The sequence below is a fragment of the Heliangelus exortis genome, chromosome 7, assembly GCF_036169615.1.
Source record: "Heliangelus exortis chromosome 7, bHelExo1.hap1, whole genome shotgun sequence".
Classification (NCBI taxonomy): Eukaryota; Metazoa; Chordata; class Aves; order Apodiformes; family Trochilidae; genus Heliangelus; species Heliangelus exortis.
This window is the reverse complement of record NC_092428.1, coordinates 25,829,441-25,854,847: the sequence shown is the minus strand read 5'-3', so window position 1 is coordinate 25,854,847 and position 25,407 is coordinate 25,829,441. Positions and strand designations below refer to the sequence as shown.

The window sequence follows — 25,407 nt, the reverse complement described above, 5'->3', positions numbered from 1 at the left end:
ATAGAGTGCTCTTAGCTGCAGTAGTTTTTTTGCAGTATTCGGAGTCCAGAACAAAACAAAGTATAAAAATAACCTTGTTTTCCAGCTGAGGAATCTGTCATCTAAGGACCTCTTGTTCTTTGAAATGATTAAATAGCTGCTATCCATACCAGCAGGCAATTAGTAGTGTAATAGGAACAGGTCAGCAGCACTGTTAATCGTTAGCAATTAGGAGAGGAATTTATGTGAGCTGTAGTCTACTTGTTGTGGACTGAATATCTTCTAGAGGTTGAAGAGCATCTTAACTCAATTTTAACTTCCATCTGAGCAGAACATTGCACACCAATATCACTCTTCACTGAACCACAGCATGCCCAGGAGTGCAGAAGTGTACTTAAAATCTGAAATGGACTCTGCTTTTTATTTTCTTTCATCTTGTTATGGCCATAACTTCAGTCCCATGTCTTTTCTTTTGTAGCACAAGTAACTGATGTTCCCATTACAACTTCACTCAGCAGTGCTTGCCTGCAAACAACCAGCCAGAGCAAAATGCCTGCTTCCTAAAGGCATTTAGAGATTCTGCAGCCAAGAAAACACAAGCTGTCTTTTTGTTGGTGAAAACAACAGTATCAGAGCATGAAGTTTAAAGACAAATCCTCTCTGAGGAACTCTGATTTTTAATAGATTTTCTTTCCTTTTTACTACCCCATTCTACTGTCTTTTTCATTCCCCACTCTCTACTTTTTGCTCAAGGGAGGCCTTTGTTTATTAAGGAAAGGAGCAGGTAAACATTTGACATAACCATTCTGTTTTCTGCAGTGATTCATTAAGGAATTCAGTTGATTTTCATTTAGGTTCAAATCCCCAGAGAGGCCCAATCAGGTGGAATCCATAAGTGTCTTTTTCACACTTCAGTTAGTTCTATTAAACTATCTCTGACTTTTACCTGGAAGAAAAATTGTTCTTTCTGTTTAAAAGGTTGAGCTTTGCATCCTTTCCATCACCTAATAGCAAGTCTAGCCTGGCAATGCCACACTACCCCAGCTCAGGCTCTAGTGTGATGGAAAATAAAGGTAACTGGGTACTGAAGTGGAACCCTGCTCTCCTATTTAAAGGCAAATGATGACGTAGGCTGATAAGAAATAGACACTTCCTTTACTCCAGGCAGTTCTTGCACCAAAAAAGAAACAAGTCTCATAAAAGCAAACAATATTGGCCAAGCTAAATGGACATCTTGGGCAGCCTGGTCAGCCACCAAATCAATGAAAATTTTGTGTTCTACTTATGTGCCACCGTTTTGGCCTCTACTCCAAAGAGACTTTCCTTTGCAGAGTGAAACTACTGTGTCAGGTGTCTCAGTTCTTAATGAGGAAAAAGTTAGATTTACATTTAGATTTTCAGGAATGGAAGAGACAAACCAGTACTTAGCAAGTAGGAGGCACAGGGATTGTTGCAGAGCAATGCAAATAAAATGCACTTATTGTATTTACTGCTGCATTAGAAAGTGACTTGTATAAAGCTACTCCTTTCTGAGACATGGCATGTAAAAGGCATTCTCAGTTCATAAATAAGAGATGGCTTAGAGCTGAATTGAAGCACTGTGGTTGCTATCTGAACACTGCAAGTTGAAGAACCCACCACAGACTGCTAGGCTTCAACATCCAAGGAGATTTTTGTAGGCAAGTTTCACCTATTGATACTATAATCACCAAAGTACTTTTTGGAAAATGCAGCAAGAAGCATCACAGGATTCAGCCTCAAGTTTATACAGGCCATGGTTGTACTAGATTTAAATGTCCTGAACTGACCTGCTCATTAGAACCCAAATCCAGTTTCAGTGTATATTTCTTCTTCCCTCAGGTTCCTTTTTTTCCTCTCAGTCTCACATGGGAGAGAAAGATAAAGCCATCAGTAACTTTTAAAGCAAAATGCTTTAAGGACAGGTTGTGATAAGCACAACAAGCAACAGTAGAGTTACCTGAAAATACCAAGGTCTTTGGGCCTTAGAGACAGGAATTGGGTTTAGATTTCAGAAAGAGAACCCAGCTGGTTTTACTAGTCAAAAGTAAGAGATGCCTCACAGCAAGGGGTTGGGTCTTTCCTGACCAACAAATGAACTAGTTGCCTTCAGGTTAGGATTTCTGACAACATTAAATACAGAGAGAAGAAGCTATCACCTTGATGAATCTGGCACATGCAAGGAGAACTGGCATGGGAAAGCCACATGCATGTTTCCCCCCCTTATATCCTTGGTACCACTGCCTTGCCCTACAGCCTGATGCAGCAGACAGGGACAGGGAAGAATGGTCAGCAGAGACAGCATACACTGATTGAAGACATGTTTCTAAAAAGACAGTATTCATCACATTTTTTGCTATGGTAACATTTTTAGCTTGAGAAAATGATATCCAATGCCCTACTTTGATGTGACAGCCTGCACTGGAAGAATGTTTGAGACTTCAGCACATATTGCTATACTGCCCAAAAAGGAAAATAGATTAGAGGAGCAACATCTGGCACTGCTCTGGCACTATCTTCCTGTGTCATAGCTTGAGCAGTGATAGCACAAGGCACAGGTGAGCTTTCTACAGAGGTTGGGTGGTCTTGCAGTTATCCCTAACTGCAGTAAACCTGCAGCTCCCACAGTCCAGTTGCAGCAGAGAAACAAGTCACACACACACAGGCTCTGGTTTGATTATGCAGTTACAATTTATTGAATCCTGTATCCTTAGGAAGGAAAACTAAAGTTTCCCATGTATCAGGCTCAAATTTGTAAGTGTAGAGGCTTTGTAAGTGCCATTGCATTTGAGAAAGTGCAAAAACTGATCCAGTGCATCCCATATTAGAATATAAATTATGTTTGCTTTAGATACATGCACTTTGTAAACCAGTTGATGCCAGACTACTCATTTTCATTAAAAACAATCTCTACTGTATGTCCAGGGCCTGGAACAGGCAATTTGCTGCTTTATTTGCTGAATAGATGTTAAGCTCCAATTCATAATATGAGAGCTTCACCCGAGACAGATTATAGCATCCTGAGTGGAGACTAAAATTATTTTCCCACACTTGGTTTTGAACTCTCTCCCCCCACCCAAGACATGTAACTGCATGAAAGAGTTCAGTTGGATGGCAGATCAGTCCACAAATGGGAGTTCATAGTTGGAGCAGGAAATCACAATTTGCTTTTGACAGTGAGGAATGCAGACAGCTGCTGTGTAACAGCCAAGGATAGTTTTGTGCTTCATTAACAGTCCAAGGAAGGTGAAAGTTCTGGCTTTGCCTAGGCAGCTGATGCTTAGTCCTGCAAGTTGTTAACAGTTGTCAGTTATACTATAGCCATCTTCATCTGAAAATAATTTTTCCCAGGTTATCAGAAACAATATATTCAAGTTCTCCTCGCTCCCCCGCATCACACGTGTTCTCCATAGGTCACATAGTGTCAGATTTGTTTGGATACTCCATGCTGTTTAATTGAAATCTTACTCCTGCATACTTGAATAGAGGGTCTCAATCTGCTTCTCAAAGACTTTAACCAGCTCTGGTCGTTTTGCCTTCAGTGTTGGTGTCAAGAGTCCATTTTCTACAGAGAACATCTCTGTGTGGATGTACAGGTCTCTAACCTATTAAAATAGAACAGTTTAGCATGACACTTAAATAACTGCTTAGAGGACAAACAACAGGTCTACTCAGCTTCCTTGGGCTCAGTGCAAGAGGAGCTCTAGTAACTAAACTGTTTTTTGATGCAAGTCAAACTCCTTTTAGCTGACACAAAGAGGATAGGCTTGAAGTACAGTACAGCTCCTGCAGCCTACAGTGGACTTCCACTTTTATCTCATGGCAATTGTCACAGTTGCCCTGTAGAACCACCTCTGTCTTGGTCAAGAGACAGGCAGCCAGTCAATATTTCACTGACTACTTCAATTAGTTGTCCAGGACAGCTGTCTTAGGTCCCATCCTTGCCCAGTCAATAACAGGAATGAAGACACTGAAATACTTACTTGTTCAAAGGATTTAAGGCCAGCCTCTCTCCCTAATCTGATCATATCTTCTAAGATAGCTTTCTTCACTTCCTAGAAGAAACAGAGCAGGAATAAAGTGGGTAAAGCTGCTGTTTTGTAATTGCAACTTGAGACCATACTCATCAGCCAGTCAGATAAAGCTGAGGCTGGCAAGAATACACATACATATATTGAGCATTCAAGATTTCTTATATTAAGGCCTCTACAAAGTTACTTTTATCTTCTCATGGGAAAAGAAGCAGTGGTAGCCCTTGAAACATCAGGAGACACCTATACTTAGTTCTCATTTTTACAGCAAGGCTGATAGCTTACAGTAAGCATGACTGGACCAGCATCAAGCCACTTTAATTTACAAAAAAAAGGTGGTAAAAAGAAGTGATGCAACGCAAGATTGGACTTCAGAATTAAATCCTATCTATAACACACTAAAAACATCAAGCCACTCACTGGATTTTTGCAGATATCTTCATAGGAACCTTTTACTCCCAGTTTTGCTGCAAATTCTGGAAGAGTCTCAGGATCAGGGACCACTATACCTACTAGAAAAGACTGAAAAGAAGTGGAAGTAGTCATGCTGAGACCAAGGTAAGGCATCTGAAATTACTTTCATAGTCTATGTGAACTTGGTTTTGGACAATGTCTTTATAACAAGTCACATACACCCCCACCCATTTCCAGAGTTTGGAAAGTAACTACAAGCTCTTTCAAGTTATTTATCCGAGTTCTGACACCAGCAATTAAGCACTAATGCAGTTTGTTACATGTGCTGAATGCTCCAGCAATTACTTTTGGCTGGTTTAGAGACTGAAGATTGGCCTTTGCTTGCATAGGTGACATCCCTGTGAAAAGGGAGTGGAGAGACTGCACAGAGCTGACCTGACATACTAATTAAAGAATGTAATTAGGCTGTAACCCTGCTTGCAACCTGATACCAAGGTCTCCTTTTCTTTGCTATCAGTTGGGAAATTAGGTAGGTCTGAAAGGATATTCCTACAAACATGGCAGTTTCAGAAAGAGATCTTTTTCAGGAACTCTTGTATGCACATACAGACATTTACACCCTGATCTGCCAGAACTCTTGCAGAATGCTACCACCCAGCATCACTTACCCTCAGGCTTTCCCCATGTACAAAGACCTGAGCCACTGCAGTACTTCTGATATAGACATTTTCTATCTTCTCTGGAGCAATGTATTCTCCTTGTGCAAGTTTAAATATATTCTTCTTCCTATCAATAATCTTCAGTGTACCATTCTAGAAGTTAAAGACAGAGGTTTATTAGTGTCAGTATCTGTCTCGTTTCTATAAGATTATGGGTTTGGTTTTGGTGTATGAAGGGCATGTGCTAGTCTGGAGATATTCTTTGCTCTCTTTAGAGAGCTCTCTCTTTAGAGAGCAAAGTACATTAATTTCTCCAGCTAGCTCAGGACATGACTAGACAGCTCCTTTATCCTCCTCTGACAAAAGCCAAGACACCTTGTTCTTCACTGTAGAAGGGACTTAACTACTTAAGAGTCTTAACAACTGGCCTAGCAGTTACTGCTTAAGATCTTGTAACCTAATTGGTCCTTGGAGCTTTGCCTGGAGTTACTTGGTGAATGACAACAAAATATCCTGTAAGACTTTTATCCTATAATTCAGTTCTCTACCTTTTCAGATTACTGTAAGCTAGCCAGGAATTCCAAGGGATGGTTTCTATTAAGCAATTACTCACTGGCATCCATTTCCCTATGTCTCCAGTGTGGAGCCAGCCATCTTTATCAATTGCTTCTGCTGTCTTCTCAGGGTCTTTCAGATAACCCTTGAACACATTTGGTCCTTTAATGCAGACCTACAGCAAACACAGAATATGATTTGTCACCGAGTGTTATGTTTCAGTATTTCCTGATACACACAGGAGATTGTATCTACCTCGCCTTCATTGTTGGAAGAGAAGTAGTTCATTTCTTCAACATCAACTAATTTTATGATATTACAAGCCAAAGGGGCTCCAACATGGCCTAAGGAAAAAGAAAAAAAAAAACCAAACACAGTTACTTTTTGAGAATTCTGCTGGCTCTATTTGACCTAAAGCTAGAAAGACTAAGTCTTGAAGTTGGATGGGAGAACTTGGGTGCCCTGTACATATGAAAAACTCCAGTGGTAATAGGTGCTTACTGACTTTTTGGTCACTGCTTTAGCCAGAACCATCACTCTTTAAAGGAGCCTGGCACCATATGTTCATACTGTAATGCCATTTTCAGATAACTACTGCAGGATAAGCAGCAGCTAAGTCTCAGTGCTTAGAGCCACCAGTTGGTGTAATTAGCCACACCAACCATGTACCACACTTGTCTCCACAGAATTCCATCATAGACCTCAGTGTTCATTTAATCTCAATGCTCATTGGGCTCTGCAGTTACTGTGTTCTTGAAGATAGTGACTTAAGCTTGAGTTTTGGAAAAACAGTATTAAAAACATCCTTGCTAAAAGGAAAAGCTAGATCTTCAAGGTCAGATAGTCCTTCAGGAAGGTAGTCAGGTATCATGTCAGATGTTTTAGTCATAATACTTTGAGTTAAAGAAGTTATTTGAGAGCTAAAGCTATTTTCTTAAAGCCATTTTGAAAGTCTTTTTGCTCAGCTCTGCACAGACATTCCTTTCCTGTACACTGGGACAAGGTCCAGGCTGATCTGTGCCACTTTACACAAGAAGCATTCACCTATTTGAGTCTAGGATTTTCTACCTATTAAGCATACAGGTGACTATTACTACCAAGAATTACTTTGAGGTTAAGTACCCAGGATTCAGCTTTCATTGAACTAGAAGCAATAGAGAACCTAAGCTTGAGTGTCACTTTCTGTTGACAGTTGTGGGAGAGTTTTCAAGTCTCAGCTACCATACCTGTTGTCCAGTCTCCAGGCATTGAGAAAGTGCACCCAGCTGAGCATTCAGTCTGGCCATAAGCTTCAAAGATCTGTGTGAAAAAGGATTAATATTCTTTGAATGTTAAATCCTTGGTGTGAAAGAGCAGCTTCCACTATACCTGTGCTCAAGTCTCCTTAGGAAGGAAGCCCAGACAATCTTAGCATTTAAGACTTCTTGGTCTTAAGTCCACTTATTCAAACCTGGCTCTAAATGAGCACACTCCAAGCTCTGTTCTCAGATTTATTGTGTTGGGAGCTCATTGAGTATCAGTTTATGACACAAAGCTCAGAGGCAGCTGCTTCATTTTTGAGTGCTGCATGTTCCTATTTCTGCTGCTCTGTTCTCCTACCCAGGGCCAGGATAATTTTTTAGTAGTGTACTTTGAAGCCAGCCCTGCAGAATTTTTTTTTCTTCTATAGTTAACTCAGATCAAGCAGCCTGTAAATAAATACAGAAGACTGACAGCAATCTCCCCAGGAACAAGCTATATCATTTGGGGGGTAACAAAACAGATCTTTTTTACTTTAAAGAAAAAAAAAAACACAAAACCTCAGCTTACCTGACAGCCCAGGGCTGCTCTCAGAAATGTCAGGACAGAGGGAGATATGGGGGCTGCCCCCGTTACCATTATACGCACTCTTCCACCCATGGTTTCCTACAAGTGGAACAGATGCCATCAGATCCTCCAATACCACATCACTCAGCTCACTTACTCTTGGAGTAACTTACCTGAACTTTATGGAAGACCAGCTGATCCCAAATGCTGTCATTTCGAATAATGCCCTGTTTTATTTCAGCCAATTTCATCATCACAGCGAAGTTCAACAGGCAGCGTTTCACTGGGCTCTTTGTACCACTTTGTATCTGCGAGGAAAAGTAACAATGACTCCTGGGTTGAGCTCCCATCTGCACCTCCAGCAGCTCTTGCTTTATGAGAAGACACCATATCTTACTCTGATGTTTTAGGGTCTGTCTTCATTACTGCCATGAACCATGGAGATGAACCAAGAGGAAATTCAAAACCCACCTGGACGTGTGACCTGCTATAGGTGACCCTGCTCTGGAAGGGGGTTGGGCTAAATGGTCCTACAAGGTCCCTTCCAACCCCTAACTTCCCATGATTCTATAAAATACTGATTTGTGTTACAGCTGGAATACTTCACCTATAGCTTTGAAGAATAGGGAGCCTTCTAGCTTTGAATTTGTTTCATTTACATTCCAAAAGTAAACAAACTTTTTGTTTCTGAAAAGCAACAGACTTAGCCCAGTCATGACTGGATACACTATTCTTACACTGCTGGTCCCAGGGCTCTTGCCATCTCCTCAATGAAGATTTAAAAGAATTCTTTCTCCTAGTGATGTTATGATGCATTCAATATAAATTTAAATTATTGTACTTGCTTAGATATAGGAATATGAGGATCATTTAGCTAAAATTGCTCACATACCTTGTCATATATTCTATTGAGCAGTCTTGGTACAACTGGAAACAGTGTTGGCTTCAAGGTTTTCATGTCATCTGTTAGCAACTTGATGTCTCCTTGGAAGAAGCCTACTTTTGCTCCACAGGAGTAGACCACAGTCTAGAATTTGATCAGACTAAGTTTAGTCAAGGATAATTCCGAGCTTCATTACCCATAATTATTTGTCTGTGGAAAGCAGCATGATTTCCTGTGCCCAGTGGGGGGAAAGTTCTTATGTCAATAGGCTTTGAGGAAATACAGACAGCTGTGCTAGTATAATTTGATTTATAGAAACACAAAGATTAAATTCTATCATGCAACTTTAATTTGTAGTCCACCAGCACAACAAAACAAGGTTTCATGTTATGGTTGAATGCAATTAATACAAGCTACAACATGTCTGGAGCAGCTGTTCTATTTTAATAACATTTGAGATGCCTAGAAATTTAAATACAAAGCAACAGAATAATTTAACAGCTTGACAAGGAATGGGACAAGACCATCCTGGTTTAAGTACCTGGCTGGTAATTGAGGTTAAGAGTTCTGAGACCATTACACAGTGAGGAGTTAGATCCTGACAAAGTTGCTCATGGTCTCTGTAGGAAGTGTATTAAGTGTTGCTTATAGGAGGTGCTGGAGGAAACCTATTTTAATTGGAAGACTAGAACTTCATCTTGAGAAACAGGCAGGATGACCCAGCCCAGCAGAGTAAACAGTGGAAGACATTCCACTATTTACCTCTAAATCCACAGGTCTTAAAGTGCTTCCTCATCATGTATCAGCTTTCACTGTGTTTGACTAACAGCTTGATGCTGTTAATTTCCCTTGCAGACCTGGTAAATCACAGGCTCAGTGATGCTGGACTAAAGAGCAAAGCTTCATTTAATGAAGGTAGTAGCCATATCTTAGGGAAGTAAGGAGGCATTATTTAGTCAGTTCAGAGGTTTTAGGTAGGTGGTCATAACCATTTAGGTATGACTTCTAAAAAACATAACTCTCTCAACTAGTTCATACATCCCAGATGTGTGAGCAGAGGTTCAGTAGCATGCACACAGTCTGCTTACCTGTACAACTCTCTCAAACATGTGAGCCAAGGGAAGATAGGACAAGGTGATATCTGAAGTTGTACACTCAATTGTGTTCTAGAGGGAAAAGAAATAAGGTTAGCACTCACTTCTAAGTGCATTGCAGGCACTTTGCAAAACCTGAGTTTTTCTGGGAGTGAATGGTTTGCAGAAAACACATTAGCTTCATGATTGAGTGACATGGCCTAGAGATCACCATTAGCAGTAGCTTACCTCTATGCTTCTAAGGAAAGCAGCAGCATTTGCCACAACATTTTGATGTGTCAGCATGGCTCCTTTAGGGTTACCTTAGGAGAGATCAAGCAAAAATCAGCTGTGACTCTGACTGCTTCTGCTGTCAGTCTCATTTTGGCTCAGTTTGAACTATGTTGGTATTAAGGTCAGTCATAACTTGCATTGTCTTAAGAGATCACAAATACACCTCATCTTAAGAATTGTTAGCTGTGGATATTATATAAAGAAAACCACCACTGAAGCAACAGAGTAATTAGTAGCATAGAGAATGTTAGAACAATGTTTCTCTAGATCAGAACACAGACACAGTTAACCAACCAATCACTAATTTTACATCCCTGTATTTTTCATAGCTAAGACAACATAATTTGGCTATTCTTCCCCCCATCTTTGTCTTAGTGCACTTGACTTGTAGGGAGTGTCCCAAATAAAACTGTAGTAGTGGCTCCATGTGGTTCTAATTTACTTATTTACTTCTATGTTGTTAGCATTTCCTTTTTTGTGTGCTGGAAAGGTGCTTCTTTTTTCAGCACAGGTTTGAGTGTGGAAGCATCATTCTGTATTCTCTTACCTGTGGTTCCACTGGTAAAACACACAACACAAAGATCTTCTGGCTTAGGAGGCTAGAAAAAGACATAGAAGGTCAGAGTAAGGATTATGGTGCTTATCAGTATTTACATACACTTTGTAAAGGGGGGATGAACAAGGAATACTCCTTGGAAACAGCAAGGCAAGATATAAAAATTATCCTGCCAGCCTTCTCTACCAGCAGCATAGTAACAAGTCTTTTTTTGAGACTAGTTTTCCAAGTTTATAACTCTTCCACAGAGATACTTACAACTGGTTCTCTGAGGTTGTTTCTTCCCAGCTCCTGTGTTAGAGAGAAAACACAGCTTAACAAATGCAACAGAAAGATGTGCAACAATAGCAGATGAACAGGTAATTGCATTTCAAATGCAATACTGGATTTTACTTTGTCTCTTGATATGCTCTCTCATTCAGAGAGAGATGTTGCTCTTCCTGAATTTTGTACACACAACTTGGAAAAGCTGACTCCTTGGGTTGTAAAAAGATGAACTTGAGTGTTTATAAAGTGACCAGAACAATTTAAAGGAATTTGGAAGACCCTAGCAGAGCTATTTCATGTTATTTGATGTAGGCCACATCTCTTATACTTCAAGATTAATGTGCCATATCTGGAAGATTTAACCTAGTATTGAGATGTAAAAGCAGCCAGTAATTTGTACTTACATTTTCAATGAGACTCAACTACCTTATAAATCCTGTTACAACTGCACCATGAATTAAGCTAAGGAAGTCTTCAGTTTAATGCATACTGACTGTGCACAGCCCATGGACACAACTTGAGTTAATGGTTTGAATTCTGCAAGTCTATTTGGCCAAATATAGCAAGTTTCAAAATGACTGCTCACGATCTTGGGTACAGGTGTGACAACTGGATAATGCTTACATCAAAAGTGTCACTGTTGCCAGAGAAGGTCCAGATGTCTAGCTGGCAAGGAATTCCTCTCCACCATCAAGCAGAAGCCTTTAATCACCTACCTCAACCTCTTGCAGTGCTAGAATTTCCACTCCCACTTTAGCTCCTCTCTCCTTGAGCTCTTTATCAAAGAGATCCATGAGAATGACAGTCTTCAGACATGAGGTCTTTTCTTGCTCACAGTTCTCAAGCAAGATCTGTGCCTTCTCAGGTGTGTCACAGATCACTATACTTATGTCACCTATAGAGAAGAAATCAAACTTCAGAAGTCTGTTTAGAAGACATGAGACTACTGACAGCTCAATGGCACATAAGTTTTAAACATAGCATTGGTTTGTTGTAAAGCTACTTGCATTTGTTCAGATGGATTCAGTGGCTGCCTTACTGTGCTAAGAAGGTTCCCTCTACCACAGCCAAATGATTGGGCAAACATCATATTATAGCTACACAAAGTGAGGGCAAATGCTGAGGAACTGGAGAAAAACACCTGCAGTCACAGTCAGGATAGGCATTTAAACTTCTGGTATTGTCACAAAAACTCAGAATTGTCCTCACTGTTCTCCTTAAACATAAAAAAGGTAGTTCTGTTTGAAAGAGATACCTAAAATTCTTGAGTTAATGCCACAGCTTCCCTGCATGTGTCAGAGAGTTTTATGCAATTACAAAACCATTTCCTATTAAGTGTTCAGAAGTGGATTTGCCTGAACATGCACGTTCCCCACTAGCCCTGTAAACCTCAGCTATGTAGTCCCAAAACAAGAGCTGTTTGCAGGGTTCACCAGCATAACTGCTGAAGTGATTTTGCTTGGTAAATCCTGCTTATGGGTTGGATCCCAGATTCCTGTGACAGCAGAGGATGTTTCCCCTCCACACCATATCTCCTCTAAGATTAGGGGAAGAAAGTCTCAAGTTTTATTCAAGCTTTCTCACCACTTTCTTCCGTGATGGCACATTTGCTGCTGCTGTAGAACCAGGTAGATTAAACAGATTTAGGCTTATCTTTACCTTTCCCTCCACCACTTTTTATGTCCTACACTTTTAAATCAGAGACACCCATCTAGTTATAACTTGCATGCAAGCCTGGTTGCATTGTCTGCTTGGCAGTATTCCAGCTCAAAATTGCAAAACCTCAAATAGGAAATAGTTGAGGAGTCAGATTGCAGGCAGGTCTTCAGTGGACCTGCATCCAAAAGATCAGGGGACATAGGAAGCCCACCTGGCTTCTTCTAGGCATTGACCCATGTCCCCTGCAAAGCAGCTTTCTTTATGAAAATTAAGCACCTATAAAAAGTCTGAAAGCAGTAAGGTTAAAGCTACTCTGATTTTTGCATCTAATTCCCTTAAACTTCAATCTTCTCAAAATGAAGCTTGTTAGAGAAATCATTATGAAATAAGTGGAAGTCACCATTTACCTTTGGTAACAATGTACACAATGGCCTCTGGCCCCAGAGTGTCATAGAGGGGAACAGCAACCATGGAGTAAGCGTAGCAGGCGTACTCTGAAATGATCCACTGAAGAGAGAAAACAGGACAGCTAAACAACACTAGCAGCTCAGGAGACAGGTTTACCTACAGATTTCACACAGCTTGACTACAAAAGACAGTTGTAATTGTTCCTGAGGTGGTCTCAAGTTATGTAAATACAGACCCTCCTCTCTCTCCAGGTGTTAGAATATTCAATTCATTGCTTACCTCTGGCCTATTCTGAGCAAAAATGCCAATAAACTGGTTTGGTGATGGTTTGCATCCTTTTTGGAGAAGCCCTGATCCCAGATACTGAGCTCTGTCCAGAACCTGTAACAGAGTTTTCCCTCACTTCAGTGTTACAACATAGCACCCCAAATTAAAATGATCTGTCATGTACAATACTCACCTGTTGGTATGTCAGCCACTGGTAAGGTTGCTTGGGTTTTCTGTAGCCTAAACAGTTGCCATTTCCTGATGGAAGGGTTCAGAGATCAGCTGTAAAGCTCAGTGCTGAAGCTTCATAGCACTTAAATGCAAAGCTTGTAAGTGGGAAATATTTTCAGTCAGACATCCAGATAACTGCATGGAGCATGGATGTGTATGGTGTCCATAGTTAAGCACTCTGCCCACACCAACACTGCAAGACTGTTTGCTTTATCCTTACAAGCCATATTTCCATGACCTGGTGATATTTTCCCATATCATCAATTCCACGTGGGGCTGAAGGAGTTTGTAAGCTGTCTCTTATTTCCATCCATGGGACTTCTGAAGTCACATGGGCACAAATTGATACCTGTAGTCAGCAGGCAGTAATTTTACACTAAAACCTGCATCATGAGACAAAGCAGAGGTGTTTTCCCCCCCCCCAGCTTCCTTCTGATGCTGGGTATCTCCTGACTCTTCATGAACTCTGCCATCTTAACCTTCTGATGTTTGTTCCTGCCCAGCCTGACAACTAAGACTATTTCAAAATCAGAGGGAGGGGGGAAATATGGTCACTTGTCACTCCACTCCTAGTGGCTAGGAAGGCTAGGAAAGCTTCTGCTAGTCTCAGTACTGGCTGCAAAGGTAAAAGAGCTTGGAATAATTTCATTTACTTCGGATAGAAAAGTACAATCAGAAGCAAAGCTTACCAGAAACATGCAGGCCTCTCTGGAAAACTTCATACAAGGTTTTAGCATCTTCAAAGTAATAAGAAATCAGTTGATTATCTGTCAAGATTGCACCTCTTCTGGCTCCTCCCTAGGAACAGAGCAGAGTTATGAAGCAGTGCAGGACAGAAGCAATGTCATTTGTTCTTCATCCATTCTCCCAGCCATCCCCTTTAAAGCATTTCAGTAGCATTGTCTTGTTAGGGAAGTCTCATTTTCCTTCCTGATTTTGATCTATTTAGTCATATGCAGAGGAATTTTCTAGATTAATATGCAATTACAGGTCATTAGAGAGATCTTGACCAAGTGCTACCACTTGCCTAGATACACAAAGCCTGGCACTGCAGTCTAGCACCAATCTCAAAGCTGATGCAAAGCATTTCAAATACAAAAGAAAGTCAGTGACAGCCAAGGCCATCTGGTCAAAAGCCCAACTAACCCCATTTGCAAAAGCTGCTCTTAGTGTCCTAAATCTTCCCTTTTCCCTACCATACTTTTGAGTTGTACACCTGGGAGAGAAGGCTGTGTGTATCAGACAGGAGAATTTCCACTGATGATATCCAGAGTAGATCAGAATTCAGATTAAGCTCAAGAATAGTCCTTGCCCACAAGCAGAGTTAAGTATTACCTCTACTCCTACTGACTGCTTGTTCAAGTCAACAGGAGGCAAGACAGGTTTTGGCCTGCTTGTCACCCACAAGAAGACAGCTGCTCCAAATACAATCAGACTAATGAGTGCTGGTGTTGGGAGCGGTGAGAACAAGACTTGAAGTATCCAGATCATCGTGCAGGGTCAGTGGAGCCAGAGTTGAACCTGAAACAAACAGGAGGTTTAGTTGACATGAGTTAGAAGCACTCACAACTATGACCCATGTTTACCTAAGTAGTTTGTTAAGTAAGATTACAAATAATTTCAGCAGTTTGCCCCTAAAGAGTCCTGGTACAATAATGAAGCATGCTTTAAGCCTCTTAAGAAAACTCAAGTCACCTGTCCCCTTAATCCTTGCTGCATCCACCTCCACAAAAAGCTCAAGCCTGATTAAGTCAGACAAGGAACAGATGTCAATTCTTTCTATTCAAGAATAAAAATCTGCCTGGGAAAAAAACAGTATATAATTTCCTAAATTAAGTATAACCAAAAAACGCAATGATGAGGGTAGTGGAAGTAGAAAACTCCTCGATAATACAGCTGTCCAATAGGAAGGGGTATTGCTAAAACACTGGGGGTATTACTAAAAGATATGTAGGTGTAACATACGGGTAGAAATCTGCAGGACAAGCAATATATTCCTGATCAGCTGCTGTTACTGGAATGCAGGGTTTATGCTGGACACATATTTCAGGCAGTGTCAGTGAGTTCAGTATAAGATAACAGGATGTCAAAACTGCAGCTGGGAAACTGAGAAGCAGTTCTGCTGCTTGCAGCCTCCAAAGCATCTTCCTTCAAGGGCAAAGAAGCAAAAACTGAGAATTCAGGGTTTCTTATAAGAGGCAGTGATGTCTTGGAACCCATTACTGGAGAAGTTAGCAAAGAGTTTTCTTTCTTAGGGGATTAAACAATATCTAGTTTATGGTGAGTCTGACACTCCCTCTTTTCTTAACATGAATAAGAATTTCTTTATGGCATGAGCATTTAGGCAGTTTTAGTAGAGGCATGTCTCCAGGATGAAGAGTTGCATATGCAAACTTTATTCCTTTAATTGAGAGGCCACTACTAGATCCAAGTGACAGAGCAATTGTCAGTTATAGTATTTGTGTGTTAGAAGCTTAGCTTGTTCCTTAGCTTGTTGCAAAACTAGACCTTGGTACATCTCTTCTTGCATCTTTTAAAAAGGATGCTGGAGTACTCATGTCCAGCTCTCCTGAATTTTGATTAACAGCCATTAGCTTGGGCTTTTCTTCCATCCCCAGATGGGCCAAAAAGGAGTTGCACTCAGTGCATTTCAGATGACCCTTCCCTGGACATGAAATTTTCCAACCAGCAGCAAGAGAATAGAGTTATACAGACAACCAAAGAGACCACATGCCTGCACAGCTGGGCCAGCTTTAATGGCTGAAGTGCATGATCTCATGGGCTCATTTTAATAGTAATTTAAGGACAATTTCCTAGAAATCGGGAAGGCTTGGGATAATGTTAGAGGTAATACACAAGCTGCATATCATGTCTATAGCACTAAGGCCTCTGCTGTAACTTATTAACACCAATTAACATTAACACTGTCTAATCAGACAGCTCAGTAGAGTTGTCACAAATATCTGCTTCCTGTTACATGGACTTATTTGACAGGAAATTAATAGCTGACATTTGCCTGACCTTTTTGTGGTAGGGATCAGAGAACCCACTAACCCCGGATGCTCCACACAGCAGTAGATAAGTCACAGAAAATCTGTCAGGTTATTGTCATCTCCTCACTGACTCACACACAAAGCAGTTTGTGCCAAGGCATCTGGGAAAACTGAACATCAGGCCCTAAAGGATAACGATGCTTGGAGCAGAGAACTTGCACAAGTCCAGAGAGATCACCCAATCAAGTGTGGTAAAAGCCTGAAGATTATCAAATGCAGCAAAGCTTTTGCCTTCAGACTCTGAACTAATTCCACAGGTGTGTGCATAAAGAAGATAAACCAGACAGTAGTCTAATCCCAGTGTAACCTGACCAGTATTGATAGTCAAGGCTGATTTTCAGTTATGAGCTAAATGGATTTTTAATTTAAAGAAAGATCTGCTCAAGAGTTTCTCTCTGAAGTCCGGGATGCATTTTTTGCTTATTTGCTTCATTTTTTTTTCCTAACTGTCTTTTCTACCCTGCTTACAGCACTGAAGGAGACCATACATGGGAAAGTCAAAAGCCTAACATCCTTTAAAGACAGAATTAAGCATTGCATTAAAAAAACCACAAATACCTAGATCTTGTTTGCAGCACACACACATAAAAAAATGCTTTTTGTATCTGAAAGGCTATTTTCAGTTTCCTTACTTCATGAATAAAATAGTGACAGTGTTTTGCTTCTACTTTCCAGCCATGTTCCCTCAGATAGGCTTTAGCTATTCCCAACAAAGTACACAGGGTGTGTTATTCAGGCTGTGGCAGGAGATGCTCAAGCAAGTTTGTCTCAGTTCCCAGCACAAGGACACTTGTCTCCTGTTCCCAAAGCTTCTACTGGAAGTACAAGCTGGGGTGGGGTTTTTCACACGGGTGCGTAGTGAGGGACAAGGAAAAATGGTTTAAAACTTGAAGAGGGGAGATTTAGAATAGACATTAGGAATAAACTATTTAATTTGAGGGTGGTGAGACACTGAACAGGTTGGTCAAGGAAGTTGTGTCTGCCCCCTCCCTGGAAGTGTTCAAGGCCAGGTTGGATGGGGTCTTGAGCAACCTGCTCTAGTGGAAGGTGTCCCTGCCCATGCAGGGGAGTGGAACTGGATAATCTTTAAGGTCCCTTCCAACCCTAGCTGTACTATGATTCCTGTCAAATCTAAGTAACCACTAGTTAATAACCTCTGATATCCTCCAAAAGCCACTTCATTCTGCTGCCCTCAAAGTAGAAAAGTTGGCAGGGGGAACAGGAGTCTGTGTTTTCTTGACTGTGTTTTCTGTCCATGGGAAGAGAACAGCTCTGCCCTAGGTTTGTTCCATGGAGCAACTACAACCAGAGCTAAACCCACAACTCCCAGTGCACAACACCTGTTCTGCATCAACAGTGTGAAAACTCAACTCATGTATGAGACAGGGCCAGGGCATTTTTCACACACCCCAATGTCCACTGTAGGGCAAGTATGAGCACCAGCTGCTTTCTTAAGCTTGGTGGGTAGAGTACTGGAAACCTGTGAGGGCTCAACTCCCAGTGACCAGAGAGATACAAAATGCACAGGATGTGTGAAACCACCCATCAGTCCTCCTGTGCAATGAGATGCTAGACAGTCAAAGTACTGAGGCTGTCTGCCCTGGTCAATGGTCAGGGATAAGATGCATTAGGCTCTGGAGTACAAAGGCTTAGTTTTTATCCAAAGAGATTACAGTGATGCCACTAATAGTCTTGGGTTCAGGAGTACATGTTCTGTACCTCCCAAAGCTCTACAGCAATTTCATACCTAGAAGGAATGAAACAGTAATTTTGTACTCTCTCCAAGTCAGGAGATCCTCTCCATTGGAAAGTGGCTGAGCTTTATGCCTCCAAGGTCATAAATTTTAAGAATGAAATCAGTGTTTCCTCCATCCCATCTGTTTTGTACAGACAGCAAAGTAACCTCTGATACTTGCACTCTTTCAGAACCAAGGGTCATGCACTGCCTGGGAGAATGTTTTCTAGAATTATTATTTGTCTCAAACTTGCCTAAGAAACAGCTTCTTGCATACGACCTGGACAAACTGGAGAGGTGGGCGCAGATGAACCTCACGAGGTTCAACAAGACCACATGCAGGGTCCTGCACCTGGGTGGGTACAACCCACACTATCAGTGCAGGCTGGGAGATGAAGTTTTAGAAAGCAGCCCTGCAGAAAAGGACTTGGGGGTGCTGGTGGAGAAAAACCTGGCCATGAGCCAACAGTGTGCACTTGCAGCCCAGGACTGCATCAAAAGCAGCAAGGCCAGCAGATTGAGAGAGGTGACTCTGCCACTTTGCTCTGACAAAACCTCACCTGGGGTATTGCATCCAGCTCTGGAGCCCACCATACAGGAAGGACATGGACCTGATGGAGTGGGTCCAGAGGAGGGTTACAAAAGTGATCAGGGGGCTGGAACACCTCTCCTGTGAAGAGAGGCTGTGGGAGCTGGGGTTGTTCATCCTGGAGAAAAGAAGGCTCTGGGAAGACCTAATAGCAACCTTTCAGCACTGAAGGGAGCTTACAGAAAGGCTGGAGAAGGACTGTTTGCAAGGGAATGGAGTGATACGATGAGGGGCAAAATTAGAGAAAAGCAGATTTAGATTGGATGTTAGGAAAAAATTCTATACCATAGAGTAGTGGAAAGGTAGAATAGTGGAGAGTAGAGGTAGTGGAGGCCTCATCCCTGGAGATATCTAATGTGAGGCTTGACAAGGGTCAGAACAACCTGCCCTAGCTGAGGGTGTCCCTGCTTACTTACTGCAGGGGAGTTGGACTAGATGACCTTTAGAGATCCCTTCCAACCTAAATTATTCTGATTCTATGATATGCTTTTGAGGTGATCATGAGAACTTGTTGATCAGCATTAGTACAGTAACTCTTTCCAAGCAGGAATAGTAGAACCAACTACACTGGTTTCATGAATTAGCCACCCGTAGCTCACTTTTAAAATTTGCTTACACAGTGCAGCTCTTGCCAGGTGTCCTGCAGATGTGAGCCACTGTGCCAGTCCTTAATCCTTGGAAGTACTGTATCCCATCTTCCTCCAGCTGCAGCAAGGAGAAGTCTTGTATTCTGCAGGGTTTTGGAACATCTGACTTTTAGCATCCAGAGAGCAGCGAAAGTGCAAAAGCTCAGCAGTGACTGCTGAGGAGAGCCACGTAAAAACCACAAAGCAAAATCCAGAGTAATTTGCATGAAGCCAAAGGAACACTTCAGTTGGGCTTTGCCTTCTGAGTACTGCTTAGGGGAGTCAGAGCCAAACAGTTCAAGTATCCTTTTATCTTGCCTGAGAAGCACTTTACTAAGGGGTGGGAAAGCCTCAGTAATTTACTTGCAGGAAGTATGGTGCTCTGTGGCTTCAGGCTGCATGTTGCAGGCTATTTCTGAGCCTTGCTGAGGAAACCCATTGAACTTGGCCTTTTGGTATATTTAAATAAAAAGGCCATCTTTTCATAAGGAATTTTACTATATCTGATATACTGTCCCTGTATCAGGAGAGGAATGAAACCATGACATGACACTACTTAGGATAAAAAGTCATTTTGACATATAAATTAAAAATCCAAGCACTTACTCTTTTATACGAGTTTTTCCCATATAAAATTCTACTTGAAAAGACTGAACGTGTTTAACCAGCCCTTTGACATTTTGAAAACTTTAAAAATTATTAGGCTACTGGGTTCTGTTACTGTTTAACCTACTAGATAATACAGGATCCCATTCTTGCAACACGTACGTACACCAACTTTATAGTACTAGGAAATTGTCTCTAAACATGACAAACATGATTTAAAGAGCTAGAGCTAAAACTCAGCTTGAAAATTCACATAAAACTCCCAAGAAAACTATAATGTCATTACTAAACACTTTACATAGCCACACAAGGAAAAGCTATCACTAAAAACATTGATATAATAGATGACTTTTATCACTATGTATTATTACAGCACTTACATTTCGAAGAGTAAAGAGTAAACATATATATATGAATGTAACTCAGCCTAAGGTTAACATCTAACTGGTGGCTCACTACCTGAGATTTCCTTGTAGGTTCATGACAAAGTCTTTATCTTGAACACTACAGCGAATCACTGCACTTGCACGTGGGTTATTGCCAAGCCCATCTGAGTAACAACAAGCAAGCCTATTAGCAATAAAACTTCATCACTTACACAGAAAACACTTCAGAGGAAATACAGAGACAAGAACCAGCAATCAGAACCACCTACCATTTTGCAGATGGGGCAAGAAGCCAAACTCTTCCTTAAGCAAAACGGCAACAGCGCACCAACCCATTAGGGAACACTCATGTTAAAGGCTACAGCTTGTTCCCTCTTCTGAGTTTAAATACATCAGCAAGCAGAAAAGCATGTTGGGAGGGGAGGTTGTGAAAGGGAGGAACTTACATGGGGGAACTGAAGTGGCTAGAAAAAAAATTAGGGAGGAAGTTGTTGAGGTTTTTTTTGTTTGCCGAGAAAAAGCGCTGGAAGTTGACGTGTTTCAGAAGAGTTTGGTGAAAAGTATGCCAAGGCCTCCTGTTCTGATAATTATAACTTACTGTTTATAACCTATTTGCTATATTTTTCTCTGGGTATAAAGCTGTGCTCTCAAAAGTAGTAACAGTCTCTCTGTAGCTGCATGTGCATCAAGCTGAGCAGAGCTTTGCAGCTGTAATACTGAGACTTGTTTGAGTGCAGCATTTAGTACTGCTGTAACCTGCTTGCTGCTGGGCTGGATCCCTGCTTCTGCTGCTGATTTTGGTTTATTTGTTTTTTGTATTTTGTGTTGGTTTGAGAGTTTTGGGGTTTTTATTGGTTTTTTTTTTTTGGGTTTTTTGGTTTTTTTTTAAGTTACCTAGTTCTTTCTGTTATGGTATAGACTTCTGTGCCTGTAACTATTTGCACAAGGTAACAGTGAATCACATTACAAACTTCAGTTTTGTTTCCTGCTGTGACAGGGGTTTTCTTTATGGTTTTACAGTTGCATTCCTTTGTTTAAGGTGCTGTCATTTCCCTTTTTCTCTCCAATGCTTGCCTATTATAACTGGAATTGTGCAGCAGGTCTGCTGGGCAGGGAAGACAGTAGCTTCACCTACCACTCTACTACTTTGACCTCAGATCTTGGAATTGCTTTCCCACTTACCAGTTTGCCCATCTGAAAGTTTTTCTATGCTGTAGGATTTCAGAATAATTTGCCTAGCTAGACTGACTATAGCTGGGATGGAGTAACATCCCATCTACTTGCATTCAGAATGCAACCTGGCCTGGACCTTGGCTTGCTACAACACAGCCTCTACTAATTGAAATCATGGTTTTACTGCTGCTGTAAACTTTATGCTATTCATGTAAGCTTAACCTACACTGTAGCTGTGGCATTATTTAGTGATGCAGATGTACTTTTAGGGAAGCTGAGGCTTGATCACTAATTTTGCTGTAAGCTTTAGGTAAAGATGAACGAGATAGCTTGTTCTGCATGAAACTCCTCTGCCTTTGGCTTTGCTTACCTAGAGGTGCTTCTGTGGCATTTAACTGAAGCAGAGTTTCAGTTTCAGTATGATGTGGAGGTCCCTGAGCTGGTAAGGTTACACTGCACTGGATGCAGTGGGGATCACAGCTCCAATATAAATTGGGTTAAGGGATGCACATAGAAAAAACTTGTGGAGGTTACCTTCCTTACTGAGAGGTTCTGGTTAATGCTCATAAATTAGAATATGGCTAATGCTCTTTCCCCTGTATCTATGAGAAATGCAAATTTTTAGACATTTAGGTTTTTTATGTTGCCTCAAATGGTCTGAATAAGCCCCAGCTTTTTAAATGAGGCACAAATACATCTTTTTGCTAGCAATTTTCTGCCAAAAAATAAAGCAAAGCAGTCATGACTAATTCCACCTTTGCTTATTTTTGCACATTTACACAAAAAGTGCACTTGCATCTCTCATATCCATTGGCAAATTAAGATGAGCATATGTATAGTGAGTTCAAGTTGTTTCCCTTCTACTGTCAGTATTACAAAAGGTTTGCATAAAGGACAGGTAAGATGAGCTTTTGTAATAAGCCCTAAGATCATGTCACAACACAAGCATTTGCATACAAAGATGTCAAAACATTCTGTGTACCTGTGGCAAATAGCAGAGGGTCTAAATATAAGAAGGGGCAGCACTACCTCAGTGTACAGCTTTCTCTTTTGTCACTTCAAGACATGGATCAAAATTTTATGAGTCTGTGGGAAGTGTGGTCTCACTTTATTTGAAGGGGTTTTGATTTCCAGTTTAATTTCTTAATTCTGGGAAAATAATCGTTCTTTATTTCTCTGCTACACTCCCTAGGACAGCCTTCTGGCTTTTGTAAAGCAGAGTAACTGCATAGGGCCATAAATTATCTTCTCAGAGCATAATTGGGTTCCTCAGAGAAGGTAGCAAGAGGCAGATGATTGGCTTAGGACTTGGAAGAGAAGCACACTTTTTGCCAGTTTTTACTCGCAGCTTGATTTCTAATTAGTTTTACTCTCTGCTGTCCTCTTTTTTACAGTGAAGCTCTGTCCTCAAGAAAGAGCTTGAAGAAGGCTCTATCTCTATAGCTTCACCAAGCAATTGTACTAAGGCAATGGCAGCACTCTGGCATGCCTAAGATCTGTGTATTTAAAACATAAAGAAAGGTATTATAGCCAGATTCTGTGTTCTTAGTTAGGGATTAAGGTGCTATTGTAGTAAATGTTGCCAGTAAGCCTGTGTGTGTAATGATCTGCATGTAACAAGTTTTACTGATGAGATTTCAAAATCTGTCTGCGATGCTGTGGAAACAAATGATTCTTCTGTTCCTGGAGCTCTGTTTTAAAGGAGTCAGAATGGGAGGCAGGCACTGGTACTCTGTGCACTGGATCTTTAAATAGAAATAACAAACGAGCTGCTAAGAAAATGGCTTCAGCCTGGACCCTAGTCAGGTTTCTGGCTCCTGCCAGGGTATAGCAACAGGTGGTGTTCAGGTGGTTGCTCTTGCTCAGGCTGTGATTTCTTTGAATGCCACCTGTGGGTCCAGCCTTGCTGCTTTTATAACGTGCAGGCTGTCACTCAGCTGTTGCCTTTAGCAGCACACAGCGTGATGGGAAGAATGCTTTGGGTCCAGGCATTGCAGCTGACTGAGGCTACTGTCCTACTTGCAGTGCTGTGCAGGAGCAGGAAGGCTGGTACTTGGGAAAGGAGGGGTTTGCTTACCTTCCTTCAGCTGGAGGAGGGTGGAGGGGCCGGTACAGCTTGCTTGCTTTGCTGCTTTACAACTCCAAGTGGGTGTTCAAGGGTTGGTGCTTCCCCAGCTGCTGTAGCAGGACTAAGCCCAGAATCATCAGTGTGTGGCTTTAATAAACAGGCAACACTGCACCCAGGTAACCTTTGAACCTGCATTGCAACAGGTTCAAAGGTAAAAAAAAAAAAAAAAAAAAAAAAAAAAAATTCCTGATCAAATATAAAGAGCAACTTTGGCTGGCTAGAAATGTTAAACATACAACTCTTGCGCAAGAGCTTTAGAAGTGAGCAGCACACTGTGAAAGCAAATCCCAGCCCTGCAAAAAGCTGCACGCTTGGGTGTTTAATAGGACTCCTGTTTACTCCCAGTATGCATGGGTTACTGAGTAAGTCTCATTCCACCGAGAAAAGATGCCTCAGATTGCACTTTGAGCAAGCAAACATGTTCTGATATTTTTCCTTGCTGCTTTGTGTAGGGGCCTCTCTTTAATCATGGCCAACCACTGAGGCAGGGGTTTGTTGTGCAGCTCAAGTGTCTGTGAAGCAGAATTCTCTTCTGTGGTAGGGGCACTTGATGAAGTTGGGATGTAGGTGGTTATCTTCATGATGCACCTTCTTTTTTGCAGGGGTGCAAAGGGTGTTGTGCTTGCTGGAGTGGCAAGTAGGCTGATCCTGCTTCATCAGAGATTTCAAGTCACTGATTTTTGTTTTTTCTTTCTTCATCAATGAAATAGGAATAACAGAGCTGCTCTTAATGCTGCTTGAGAAAGACTCAGCTGTGAAGCGAGGTGTGCAGGCTGGGCTGGCAGGTGGAGTTTCTTGGCTTGGCTTCCAAAGGCTGTGGATGTGATCTTTGGAAGAACTTTGCTCCTCCTGATCCAAGATGTAAGACTAAATACCAAAGTCCTTTCAGCACTCACGTAATACTGTCAGGACTAGTCGAGATCATGAAGATTTTGCTGATCCAGGCCTGGTTTGACTGGGTTTTGCCTCCTGTGTGATATTTGAAGAGTTTCACTTTTCATTAATGATCTTAAATATTCTTGATTGGCATGGGGGAACCTGTCTGTGTCAGTGGACATAAATAAAAGTGGAAGCACCTGTGCCAACACTAATGATCAACCTGGACTTTCTGATTGCAATCTCCTCTAAATTTTTAGAAAATGTCTGTTTATGGAGGCTGAAAGAAAATAAGTGGAATGGTTTCCAACTTGGCGTGAAGAGATGGCAGCAGTATGCAAATCCATTGGCTCCCATCTGTGGCACATTGTGTATGTGAGAAACAAAGCAGTCAATTTAATGCTGTTATGAGGTATGCAGTAGATACTAATAATTAATAGCTGGGCAGGTCCCCATTCATGTAAGTGGGTATTGCCTCATTGCCTCTAAACAGCTAGAATGACTACTGATACCAGCTGTGGTTTTGGCTTCTAGATGCATTTTATATATATATATAAATTTATATATATATATATACACCATTGGGGAGGGGAGTGAAGTGTAGCAGAGTCACTTAAGGAAGCAACAAAGCCAATTACCAGAGCTGGTTGTACATGTAAAGCTCTAACTGCTTTTCCTTCTCCACCCTTTGTGCCTGGCACATAAAGTACATGGCTTTTTACCTGTTTTGAACAGCACATTAATCCAAATTGTGAAGCTTTGTCACCTCTCATCTATATAGTTGCTTTCTGATGAATGAAGATCATTGATTAGCTCACTGGTAAAAACCATTCTGAGAGCCCTAAGCAACTCTGAGCAGGGAGTGTGTGATCTCTGAGGTGGGTAGGTTGGGCTCTGGACCAAAAGTCTTGATAAATTGCTAGTACTGAGTAATCTTTTTTCAGCTTGTTTTGGAAAAAGGTGTGAGAAAAAATGTTTAAAAGCCACAGGGGCTTATGTTCTATAGTGCAGGCTTGGCCCTGTGCATTATCTGTGTTCATTTTTTCTGAATGAGTGATGCCATAGTGATCTTGGTGACCAAAACATGACCAGTGACATAAAATAGACCAGGTCAGCTGTGGAAACATCACCTTTG

The 25,407-nt window shown here is 41.3% G+C and overlaps 1 protein-coding gene and 1 long non-coding RNA gene across 3 annotated transcripts; one reads left to right on the top strand and one right to left on the bottom strand.

Annotated features, from left to right (window-relative positions):
- Positions 1-2,669: 2,669 nt before the first annotated feature.
- On the bottom strand, positions 2,670-23,477 carry ACSL5 (acyl-CoA synthetase long chain family member 5). 2 transcript variants are annotated; one of them, XM_071749401.1, is made up of 21 exons: positions 23,346-23,477; positions 14,436-14,621; positions 13,790-13,898; positions 13,063-13,127; positions 12,882-12,983; positions 12,602-12,701; positions 11,252-11,430; positions 10,527-10,559; positions 10,260-10,311; positions 9,668-9,741; positions 9,434-9,511; positions 8,355-8,489; positions 7,636-7,770; positions 7,466-7,561; positions 6,883-6,955; positions 5,912-6,000; positions 5,715-5,831; positions 5,111-5,254; positions 4,449-4,550; positions 3,981-4,052; positions 2,670-3,602 (listed from the first exon to the last, which is right to left on the bottom strand). In XM_071749401.1, exons 2-21 carry the CDS (start codon positions 14,589-14,591, stop codon positions 3,462-3,464), a joined length of 2,052 nt encoding a protein of 683 aa, XP_071605502.1. In that variant the 5' UTR covers positions 14,592-14,621; positions 23,346-23,477; the 3' UTR covers positions 2,670-3,461. The 2 variants fall into 2 exon arrangements, with proteins under 2 accessions (XP_071605502.1, XP_071605503.1); XM_071749402.1 differs by lacking the exon at positions 23,346-23,477 and adding an exon at positions 19,094-19,207.
- Positions 19,112-24,798, top strand: LOC139798576 (uncharacterized). Its single transcript, XR_011726864.1, has 3 exons — positions 19,112-19,214; positions 20,375-23,758; positions 24,533-24,798. It is a non-coding gene; the product is annotated as an uncharacterized lncRNA (long non-coding RNA).
- The last annotated feature ends 609 nt before the right edge of the window (positions 24,799-25,407 follow it).

Coding starts and splice junctions, on each gene's coding strand:
- ACSL5 (XM_071749401.1), bottom strand. CDS start 14,591: ATGATCTGGATACTTCAAGTCTTGTTCTCACCGCTCCCAACACCAGCA. Junction 12,984..13,062: donor AGTGGCTGACATACCAACAG/GTGAGTATTGTA, acceptor ACTCTGTTACAG/GTTCTGGACAGAGCTCAGTA. Junction 5,832..5,911: donor CTTCCAACAATGAAGGCGAG/GTAGATACAATC, acceptor TGTTTGCTGTAG/GTCTGCATTAAAGGACCAAA.